Here is a 12471-nt window from a genome sequence, read left to right as displayed (position 1 = left end):
CAACCAAATACAGCTGAATTGCAGGCACATTAAATATCATTCACCTCCTCTTGTAGTTGCTGTGTTCAGTAGGACTACATTAGAAAGGTGCCTCCTTCATACTTAGAATAACTAAGAAAGTTCAGACTAACTTCTAACATGTTGAAGAACCGCAGTGATTACTTTCAGTTATTTCAAAATATTTTACACAAGCTACATGTATGTTGGGGAGGGGGGGACGGGGACTATCCCCATTCCCCTAGAAAACCCTAGACTTGTATAATACACTTTTCCAAACAGCCCACAAAACTGCACACTAACATATTTTGCAAATATCAAAGAAGCATGAATGCAACCCAATCCCATTCCTCGAAGTATCTCAATTTCTTCTATTTCCACAACTTCTCAACACACCAACATGCACGTACACACTTTTACTCCCTTTGCAGCGTAACTCAATTACCCATTAGCTTGGTGCATCCGTTCACTGTGACATGAACAGAGAAGTCTTCTTTCCTACAAGAGCTTTTTCAAGCAGCAGCTTAGAACATCACACAGCAAGATTCAGAAACTCTCTACCTCTTGTTCTCAACAAGATATGAAAATAAATAAGCAGCAAGTCTGCTATTGTTTATAAAAATTATAAAAACTTACATAAAAAAAATAAAGATCATGAGCTTTTATTTTCACTTGTTCATGTTTCATTCAAGCCAGACTTAAGAAGGAATAATACTAGAATATTAAATTGCTGTGAAAAAAAAGGTACAAAGCCATTCATCAAGGAAGCCAAGCTTTTATATTTGTAAGCAACCAGATCTCAGAGCTGCCATACTTAAACAGAAGGAAATTTAAAAAATAAAATAAGCTTTTAAAAAGTTTATAAATAAATAAATAAGCCTAAAATAAATAAGCCTTCAATCTAGAATCTCCTACTATCATTCTGCTGATAAAATAAGGAGCAAACATTTCAGACCTTTAGAAAAGATGAGCTCAAACCACCAGGCAGTGTCAGATATGGAATAACGTGGCTTAAATTAAATTTTGGCAAGATGTACAATCTTACTAAGAAAAACAAACTTTCAAGCCATCATGAAGAGTTCACAACATATGAAGTTGGCCACTGATGTTACAGTTTTTAAACAATCACTGAAGATTTTTTTAAAGAGACTGCTGACAGCTTATTCCTGTTTTACCCAATTTCACGGGGAAGTTCTGCACATATATTGGTATGATCTGTCATAAAATTTAACTGTGCTTAGGCTGTCTAACAACATTCAGCACTATCTCATGAAATGCTCGCTCAACTCATATGCAAAGACCAAAGGAACTATGGGTAAGCAATTAAGCATTGTTAATAAGCTTATATGAAACAAAATGTTATAGAAGATGTATGAAAATAAAGAGTTTATTAGCTAAACATTCATTTCAAATACAAAAGAATCAGTAAAATAAGAAAAGAAAGCCAAATGAAAGAAAGACACCTAACGAGGCACACCACTGTTAGGGCTTGTGAAATTGCAAAAACCTGCATCAATCACCTTGCGAGATGTCACAGGCTGCCAACCAAAGCTGTGACAGCACCCACGCAGCTGGAGGTTAACACTTTTCAAGTGACATCGTATTTTAGCTCGTCACTAAATGCAATGCCTTTAGCAGGCAGGTTTTGGGATTACTTGTAAACCGTTCTGAAATGGAGTCATTGTTATCGTTGTACTACCTGCGTGCTGATGCAAAATTTCAGTTGCATTTTCAACTGTTCAGAATAGGTAAAAATCAAGGGTGAGAAGAGAAGTCACCAACTAACTGCAAGATACTCTAAATGATTCTGTGAAGTTATGCATGCATGTTTTATAGTGCCATAAATGTGCGAGCAAAGATAGTAAGTTTCCGTTATATATTATGGTAACAAAAGCATTATGAAAGGCAAGATGCAGAGACATAGAGTGACTGCCAAAAAAGTTACCTGTTTCTGAAGGAACTACAACAGATATGGAGAGAGAAAAAATTGGAAGACATCAGATATAAATACAGGTGGATTTTTTCACATTATATGGTTGAATTCAGGCTAAGCTAAACTCTTTCAGTCCCTCTCACAGACATATTCAAACTGATTATACATCTCCCAACTTGCAAAGATCATTTCCACAGTAAAACCTCAGCAATGTTCCCACCTAGTAACAGCCCCATGTACCTCCCCGTTTTGCTTCCCAAAAAACCCCCTCCAAATAGCCTTACAGATTTCTAAGGTATACCAACTTGAAAGAAAACGTCTCTCAGTTTCCCTTCACACAAACAGCTTTTAAAATATAGTATAACAGAAGATATGTTTAAACATCATCTAAAACTACAGTAGTAACAGTGCTACCTCAATTCACAGTTAAGTAGTAACTACAGAGCACATTTAAAGGGAGGCAAAAGTCAGGCTCTAATATTTGGAAACTCTGCATTTACCTGATCAATACCCTGTAGCTACACTGCCACCACCCAGACAGACCAGTGCTGCTTCTGTGCCAACCATTAATTCACTGTCTCATGTTTGGTCTGCTCAGATTGGACATTTTACACTAATGCAAGTTGGAAGCTGCTTATGTCACTTCAGAAACTGCGAAACTTGCTTGTGCATTAGTTCACTGGGAGTAGAGGGAACTCTTCTCCAATGAGACTCGATAAATATGAGTTAGAAGGACTGATGGCAGCACCTGATGAAGGTAAACTTCGGTATTTCAGAAGGATGTTTCCTTAATTTCTATTAAATTACTTCAGACAAACTCCATACACAACTGTGCCATTCTGGATACTGTAAATAAAATACTAGCTTAACAAGTCTTATCTACTCAACCCACTAATTTTCTTATTTAAAAAGCCACATAAACATTTAGCAGAGTGCTGTTAAAAATTATAATGATACAGATGAACTGGGGGAAAAAAAACCTCAAGTCAAAACAAAAACTCCACTAACAAATGCTACAGATCTGAGTAAAATGTGCACAGTCAACTAAGTTTCCCAGCAGAATCCAGTATTACATGGCGCACACAAAGCTTCACTGCTCTTCATTTCTCTCTCACTTTAGAATGAAAGTCACAAGTGAGACTGCAACATCAGTTTAACCTCTACAACTCAAAAGAAAATCCACAGTTAGGAGAAATTCAGGCTACAAAGGCAGACCTCTAGTCAGACAATATGGTCTCATGAGCATTGAGGCAAAGTTTAAATGTAGCAGAACAGTACCTCAAGGCACAGATCACTATTTTCCCGGAACAAACAGCTAGAGAGGCACACGGGACACCAAGATTAAAAATGCAGCAAGTCAAACAAGACTTTACCAAAATTAATGAGCAACAAAATTGAGACCATATGTAAAAAATTCTACAATTACTTGTTTCCAAAACAAAAATACTGCTCTTAAGATTATTAGTAAAGTAGAACCTAAAACATGAACTGCTGCTCCAAGCGCCTCTTGGCAGAGTAGTAACAGACAAGACACTGACTGCACAAGCTCACCCACCCCCTTTATCTGGTGCCTCATATCTCTTAGCTGTTGAATGCACAATTCACATGACACCTTGGCATGGCCAAATTTTTAATCAATTCCTTTTCTACATGGTAAAACTCAAGTTAAAGATCAAATGAAAACTGGTCAAACAAAGAGACTGAGCTGTAACACTCAATTAGCCCCCACTGCCTCTGTATCTGCTTAATGTGACATCTCCTAACCAAGAAGTTTGATGTCAAAGACCTCGTGTCTTGTTTTAAAGCCTGCTAACTGGGGAAAAAAAAAATCCCAAGGACAATCCTATGCAACAGAAATTCACATTAAGTAAAGGCAAACTAAATTTACACATTCTAAGAAAAACTCAGCTTGGGCACATTCTGCCAGTATGTGCTATTAAATGACTTAAAGAAAAAATTGCCAGAATAGAGCAATTAAGAGTCCGGGTTTAATTAATTTCAGTGTTTAACATGCTTGTTTTCACAAACATATTTTGAGCTACTAATGGTGAAGAGCACAAATACGCAATTCAGTGCAACTCTGCAGTTCAAATGCTATTAAACCAATCGGCATTATGTGCCAAACGCGTTCATGCTGCACGCTGCAAGCTTTGATCAAGTTCAGCATGACCCATAGTAAACTGAGGTTTCACCTTAAAGGTTTCAACAGTAAACTCTCATTTGTTTTGTAACTACTTACTACTGATTTGAAACATTAAAACCAGTTACCACCAGTTTTGCAGAGCCAACATTTCCTTCCTTTGTTCATAATATGCCTACCGCTATTCCTCTTCCAACACTTTCTCTGGAAGGATGCCACTTTCAGTGCTAATTCAAGGAAAAACTTAAATAGCCAATTCTCTTCTGCCTTTTTTCATTGGATTTGTAACATTTTTCTCAGAGCGCAGTAATGGTGCCAAAAAACCAATAAAAACATTGTAGAAGCCTTTTACTTTAACAGTCGTTATGATGTTGAATTGTCTTGTCTTTCAAGAGAAGCCAAGAAGGCACTCTGAAGCCTTACTCAAATTTGAATCACATGCAAACCAGCACTGTCGACAGATCAGCGTTTAGGACTACAGGAAACACTGCTAGAAGCTTGCTCTGCAGAACACAGGAGAAATACAATTTTCAATCACGCAGCCCAAGTTAATCTAGCAGCTACCAGATCTAGGCACTTCACCTTTGCCTCAGAAGGTGAAGCAGAAAGACAGGCTAACATACAGCCCAGGATTCCAACTTGCATGTTAGAGCAGATTCTGAGCAGTCGGTTTCCACTGCCACATGCAGAAAACGGTGCCTGTCCCTCTTTAAATGCAGACAGAATAGTTTGAAAGGGGAATGATGGATACAATACAATTTCACCTGAGTTTTCCAATGCATGTTTCATTCATCAGCCTGCCTGTACTGCAAAAGCCCTAATTCCACAGCAAGAGATCCTCAGGTGACTCCTTTTCCATTCCTTCTGAAGCCTTACAGGAATCTACATGAGCACGAAGGTCTACGCAGATTGACAGAGTGGCAAATAAGGGCCCAAGAAGTAGGGACAGATTGATTTTTTTAAACATAAACTGTTACAACGTCCCTATCTACACAGATCTACTATTTCTTCTCCCAACCCTTCCAATTTCTACAATCTGGGCAGGCACCACACCCCGTCTCCACCGTTGCGTCTAATGGTGCAACGTCATGCTTGGCACAAGCAAATCTAAGACTGCTGCTTCCAGACAGGGTGGTTTCACCCACCCCAAGCCTCTGCTGTCGTTACCTCCCCTGCACTCACACTACTGATGTAGCTACAGGATGAATTATCAGCTCACGGCTCCAAAGCTGCACAAGTATGATAGCAATGAAAGGTGCCTGGCAGACTATTTCAGAAGGTTCTTTCAGACACAACTGTATTCTCCACTTTTCTGAAAGGAGAATCCATCCCATTCCCTTTCTCCCCACCTGTTGCTCTTTTCCAGTACTCTTCCAGTCTCTTCTGTCCAGCTTGGTCATACAGGCAGACAATGCAGCTAAGATCTCTGCTATTCAAGTCTGACGGTAAGTCAGAAGATCAAGACTCACAGTCAGGAGCACCGTTTGCTACGCTCCTCCAGCTCAGCAGCAAAGCAAATGCCAGAAAAAAAATCCATAGAATTCCAGATACTTATACTGAACCAGGAAACCAGGATGCACTAAAATTTCCAAAACAGTATCTTTTGCAAAAATGAAGTTTACTTCAAGGCCTCCTCAAAAGTCTAGTAGTCTCCTAAGGAGAGGAGAAACTACTCACACAGACCCCAAAAATCCCTACTCTAGGTTAGCCTCTCCTATGGCAACTGCTTGTGAAGCATCCTTTTGTTTGACTACATTTTTTAAGAAGTGAGAGCAAGCTGCTTTCCAATCAAATATGTTCAAATTGTCTAGTAACTTGTCTGTGAAAGCCAAAAATCATTAAGGACTAGGCAATTTAAAAGTATCTGTTCCTGGATAAGTGCAACACTGTCAAACTTCTCTGGGTACCAGCCAGTAATCATTTCCAATACAAAGGCGGCAAGGAGCCATCTTCTCACCTAGGGGTTCAGACTCAGTGAATACACAGGCTTATTGACTTGGTACCATGAAGACCTGGGTTTATTTGTAAGAACTAAAGGTCAGCAGTTCCTGCATGCATGTTCATACACTTCCATTCTTTTGAATCCTTGCTTATTTAATATCCCATGAAGCAGAAAGCCCATCATTGCTCTAATTTGCAGGTGTGCTCAGAGACTAACTTACGCTTTCCAGCGTCATTCCAAGATAATACGTTTTTGAGACAAAATGGAAAGCAGATTAATCTACCTGCTATGAGTTACTAAGTTTTGCAGCCTTCCCGTTAATCTTGCTCCATCTATACAGCCTGCTTTCAGGTCTCCTCTCCAGCTACTTAAGAGGCTTAGAATGAAAGACATTCCACCTAATAAAGTAAACTGAGCAACTGTTCAACCTGAAGCAGTCATTTTCTTCCAGAAAACTTCCACTGAGTAATTATTCTAGAAGTAGTAGTATATTCTTCATTCTGTCTGCTCAAAATCTATAAAGATTGGGTAATGGGAGAGCCCAGTTTGCATTTACATTAAAGTGATGCTCATAGCAGACCCATTACGAAACAGCTCTCGTGTGATTTAAATTCAAAGTCCCATCCTGAACCTGGAACTTATCTGCATTTCAATGCTACATTTGCTCTGACATTATGCATCTTCTTCTGGGAAAAGCAAATGCCTTGAAACAACAAGCCTCTCATTCTTCAGCTTTACATCAGGCAAGAACACATGCACGTACAAACACAAGGTGAAAAAAGAAAGATCTCATTAAATGTCCACCAGTCTCTACACATCTCTAAGTCACTGCTACATGGGAATAAAGCACATGCATTACAATAACCACTTAGCTCCCAGTGATAGTTGTTGATTAACCTGAAAATGTACAGATCCGCAATTTCACTCCGTGGCACAGAAAGCTATGTATTAGCTTTTATTCCTTAGCCCAGCAGATCAGGAACATAAACACAAAAACCCTTGAGATATGCTGCCCAAAAAAAACCTGCAAAGGAACTAGAGCTGTCTGACTTATGAGCCTCTTAGGTTCTAGAAAAATAATTAAGGTCTTGGAGGTCAGACACTAAAAGAAATGTGAAGGCTGCCAGGCTGCCTGTAAAATCATTCAAATCTGACAGTTTCAAGCCATGTCTTCCAGATTTTAAGACCACTATCCTGCCACCTCACTAGGTTCTTCTGCATTTTTGAGAGCCTGACCTACAGATCTACAAGCAGTAAAGCAGAAATTTAAAAAGACAAATAGTGGATTTTCTAAGAATTTTTAGCTTCATTTGCAGTAGTATTTTTAGAACATTTATATGAACGCCTGTTGAGAGACAAATGTTACTTAGCTAAATATAGACTTTATATATACGTATCAACTAGAACAATAACCTTTTTATAAAGAATTTGTGTATTCATGGATTTTCATATAGCATTTACCAGACTAATTTAGAAAGATATTTACAAAAACAAAACCAACCTCCCTCAAGATCTGTAATATGTTTTGTAACACCACTAAGGATTTGCTTTCCAGACACCAAAACCAGCCACTCAAAGCAGAGCACCCTCACAAAGGTTCTACAACCCATTTTCAAAATTTTGATAACTTTCTGATTTCAGGAGGTGCTGAGCATCCACTCTTTCCATTGACTTTAATGGTATATTTGGATGTTCTGCACTCATTAAGAGTCTAAATGTGAACTTTAGTTTTTGGATCCTAAAGCATCTACTTTGAAAAATCTTGACTTATGATCTTAAGATACAGACAACTTTAAAAACCAGTGTACCTCTTCTCGCATAATTGGTATCCATATCCTTAAAATGCACCATAACAAAATCTGAAGACTTGAACAAGATACTCTCCAGTATGTCTTCACGTTTTGGCCCCAAACTGGATTCTGCAGTTTTCCGATGAGCAGCATCAAGCACTAAATCACACTATTAGAGACATAAACAGAACACACTAACTTAATACATAATAAGCTACTCTGTAACTTCGCATACTTGCAAAAAACCAGGCTTTTACAACAGGTTGCAAAAATGAGTCTTCTTGTGTAAACCCAGACATGAATAGTCAAAATCATTCATAATAAACATCCAAATTTTAATCAAACATTGATTATTCAGTATTAGGATCTTTTAAAGTAGGGAAGAGTCAAAATTAAAAAAATTACCTTAGGACTGTAGGTTTTAAAAACTCCTTCATATATACCACCATTTTTCACCTGTACTTCACATTTGGATCCCTAGAATGCAAGAAAAATGAAAATACAGCTTTCTACCAGCCTGAGAAATTACAAATCTTATTTTTTATGAGAAAATCTGAGAAATTATAAAAATCAAAGATTTATTTTTTAGATAGGTACAATGTGTAAAAACACAGCTCAGTTTTTAGTCAAATCTACTCATTTGACATTTGCCCATTTATAAACACGCCACTGTGTTCTGCAGATGGAAACAGCTGAGTATGTACCAACATCTGTTCTGAAGGGATGCAAAGACACTCACAGAAGCATATTTGGTACTCACAAGAATCCTGACCAGTTAATGCACACAAACAAGCTTTTTGGGGGGAGAGGCGGGGATGGAAATCTATGCATATGTGTGGGTACAAATAAGGATGAAGTCTTAGCCTGGACTCAAGCAGATGTGGGACAGTCCACCTTACTTAATTTTGGCATGTCAGCACTTCCTTTAATATCTGGCAAGAAAGGCTTTCATTCCCTGCACACAGACTCATTTTTATTTATCCATAACCTCTCTGAAGACAAAAAAAAAAATCAAAATATGACCAGTGCACCTAAGAAATTAGCTATGCCTCTGCAAATTGTATGCGAATCTTTCCAAGCCAAAAATACAGAATAGCTGTTACTGTGATTCTTTAAAGCTCAACCTTGGCAAAAGACGTCTACTGTTGAAGATTAATATTCACTCCATTATATTACAATTAGTGGACTAGTTAACAATTCTCTGTCACCATAGAAACTGTTTACCCCCCTTCCAAACATGAAGACTTACAACAACTGATGTAAGTATGTGAACCATTCTCATGTTTGCATAGATGCCATCGAAAGAAATCTGGAAAATAAAAAAGACATCATGAATATAGGAGAAACATTTGTAACAATTCAAAAAGCCAGTACACCAAAAATAACGCAGGCTCTCACCAGTAAGTACTAGTTCCTAGAAACATTGGTCCGAAACCTTACTCAGTCAATATACATAGAACTGAGGTCACATGAGATTTCCAGAGGACCCTTACCCCTTCTCTGATCAATTAAAGATCTGAACACCCTTCCAAACAGGATAAACATCTACAGAGTGCCCCTAACCACTCAATAAGGAAATCTCTTGCTGGTTGGGTGAAGCTTGTGTGCACAGACTCCTAACTGAAAAAGCCCTGCTAACATCCCTCCCTGGCTTAAGAGCCATCAACAGGATATGGTACTTCTGCTGTAAAAGTAAAAAGGTGTTTTCAGGGCCCGCTGAACTACATCTTTTCATCTAACAGACCTGATTACATGCATTAACAGAAGCTGAAGTCATCAAATCCTGGCGCACCAAAGAGCTACAAAACCTATCATTAAATTAGCCAAAAGTAATTCACTGCAGTATCAGAATCTGAGATCCTACACTAGAAGAACTGCCCAAGTATCACCCAGGTTGCTAGATGACATGCTTGCTTGCATAAGGTCACATGAAGAGGCAAGGGTGTCTGTGTTTTGTTGCAAGGTCTGGTATCTCTCCCTGTCAACTTCATGCTTGTGAAGAAAAGAGATGCTGAAACATGCAAGGACATCACCATATTTCGAGATTTTTAACTGACAACATATCTGTTAAACTGTCAGCTACTTAATCTACTTACTCCTGCATGTTAAGCCACCTTCCTGGTCTGCAAAGACATGTTTTTAAGGATGCTCCTATGGTAACAGTAGAGGACATACAGACTAACACTTTGATAATGTTTAGTGTTTGCGTACGACCTTTTTCACCACTCTTCCTCAAAGCTTCTTTATTTTTACTGAAGTGTCTTGAGGTCTTCAATAAATGTTTATGTAAGCAAACTATAGTCCTTTTAAACCTTCCTACTTCTGCCCCATTCCCCAAAATTAATCATCTTGAAAACCGGGCCAATAACAAATTAGCAAATATTTGATTAGGGCAGTTCAAAGATCCACTCTTTAAAATTGAGAACCACATCTTTAGCTTTGATAAAATTATGTTCTACAAGCTACACCTATACTTCAATAATATATAGCCTTGACAGCAACTAAATGTACATTCAGGTTACTGATAATATTGGGTTAGCTATTTCATAGTAAAGCTAAACAAGACTGTTATTTTTGTTTAACTAAATGCTGTTTTACTGTCATCTGTTTAAGGGAGAAGCCAATATCAGAATCTTCAAATAGGAACTAATTCAGAAGCACTGCCTTAAGTTAAATGTTACCGTATCTACAAGTAGAATTGCAAGAAAATGCAGAAAATTTGTAGCAGTGTAGTCAAAAGTTTAAGTCAGCCTTCCACCCTTCAGCCTCTCAGGAGGCTTAAATGAATGCAAGATGCTACATCTTTAGAAAAGCATACCTCAGTCTAAAATATTCATCACAATATCCAAAGGAAAAATTGAGAGACTATGCCAGTATTAGCTGTTCTTACACTGATACTTGGGTTCACTGTACATAAGTTATTTCCTCACATCTAGAAGCGGTACAATGAGGGGGAAAAAAGCATATACTTACTGTAGGCTGAGGTGGTCCCTTGCCACTGCTCCGACCTCTGAAATTAAATACATAGATGGGATACAATTAAAAGAACTGCTGAAACTGGTAAATTTCTTACCAAGTAAGAATTCAAAAACCCATCTTAATTTAGTGTTGAGAACGGGATCAGAGAAAAAGAGCACTCCTCTAGAGCAGAACTTGACAACTACAGGGCCCACGGCATTGACCCTCCAAACTACTGACCTACAAGCAAGTAACACTGGTTAGTAGGCAATATTACCTACAATAAAGGACAAAATGAAGAAAATACTAAGCCTATGTCATTATAAAAAACAAAACAAAACAAAATAATGTTATTACTTATGCAGAATCCTGTAACTAAATCAAATTCCAAAACTTACTGGCATACAAAACCAAACCCCATTCTCAGGCCAATCCCTACTTAGCACAGGGTCCCCCCTCTAAGACCAGAGGCTCAATATATCGTCATCATCTGTCTAAGGGCCACCCAAGTAACTGCCCCATGCTGCAAGGTCCAGAGGAGCCCTGATAGTTAAGGCCCCACCCACAGAGCTTGCTTAGAACTACTACCCACAACCCAGCAAGTGCAACTGGTTAAGTCTGTCCATCCCCTTGAAAACATTAACTACTTTTAATGTGAATCTGTCAATACATAGCACTTGGGACATTTCAAAAAGCTTTTAAATCAACCTCCAAGTCCCTTGCAAACCGAGATGTAACAGTCTGCACCCTCCACCTTAGACATCTGAGTGCCAACAACAGCCCTGCAGCTAGCTAGTCTGCAACAGCTACAATTCTTCCAACTTTGCTGGTCTGCCTTATTTCAAAGCTACTTCCTTGTACCAAGAAGTCCTAATTTCAAACATTTATCAGTTATTTCGATCTGTATTATGACGACTTCAGGAATGCACACTGTAATGAGAGGCAAAATGAAGTCTTTATTAAAAAAAAATATTATTTTTTTAAATAGACCCACCTTACAGGTGCACAATCCTTTAATTAAAGAGACCCAAAGAATCATGTGTATGTTTCAAAAGAGTCAAACTCCGCTGAAATCTAAATCCAACTGAACATCAACCGCATTCGATTGCTTTTGAAAACACTATGCTGTGGTTTAATACAACCTTGCTCTCAAAACAACATGCCCTTATAAATAGGGCTCATGAGTTAGTCAAGAAATCAAAGACATTTCTCTCAATGAACATAAAGATCCCGCTGATAAATTCTGCAGAAATAAGCAAGTCCATCAGAGAACCATAAAAGGCCTTAATGAAGTAAAAATGAAAAACCACTAAACTATCACCTGATTCGTTTAAGAAAACAAGCCTCTGAAACAGAAACGTGGTCTCATACAGCATCACGCACACCGATGGCATTTGCTGATTGGCAACAACGGCAAATTTCGGATGTCTTGCTGACATTTTCAGAATACTTGCAGAGCACTAATCTCACAAAAAAAAAAAAAAACTAATGTAAATAGCCTTTATTTAATTATCTATCAGCCTTAGCTTCCCATAAGGCAGTTTCACAGCTTCAGGCTCACTCTGGAGACAAGCAGGTCTCACCATTTCCTAAGTCTGCCATTTGTCAAATGGCTACCCATAGCACAGTGCTGAAAAGAGCCTTTTGCGAACCTGGAACATAAATTTTGCATAATATTCAGATGAACTATCCTCTTCTTTCAGAAAAGTCA

The 12471-nt window shown here is 38.3% G+C and overlaps 1 protein-coding gene across 23 annotated transcripts in view; it reads right to left on the bottom strand.

The window, feature by feature from the left end:
• ATXN2 (ataxin 2) overlaps positions 1-12471 on the bottom strand; it is a 52501-nt gene that overhangs the window by 34633 nt on the left and 5397 nt on the right. For all 23 annotated transcript variants that reach the window (XM_055709121.1, XM_055709127.1, XM_055709198.1 and 20 more), the window contains exons 2-5: positions 10776-10812; positions 9052-9111; positions 8208-8279; positions 7821-7971 (exon numbers count right to left, since the gene is read on the bottom strand). In XM_055709121.1, the coding sequence (XP_055565096.1) occupies positions 7821-7971; positions 8208-8279; positions 9052-9111; positions 10776-10812 (320 nt within the window). The remainder of the gene's footprint in view (positions 1-7820; positions 7972-8207; positions 8280-9051; positions 9112-10775; positions 10813-12471) is intronic.

This window comes from Falco cherrug, chromosome 1 (genome assembly GCF_023634085.1).
Source record: "Falco cherrug isolate bFalChe1 chromosome 1, bFalChe1.pri, whole genome shotgun sequence".
NCBI classification, from domain to species: domain Eukaryota; kingdom Metazoa; phylum Chordata; class Aves; order Falconiformes; family Falconidae; genus Falco; species Falco cherrug.
The sequence above is the reverse complement of the archived record's forward strand: the minus strand, read 5'-3'. Positions and strand labels throughout refer to the sequence as shown.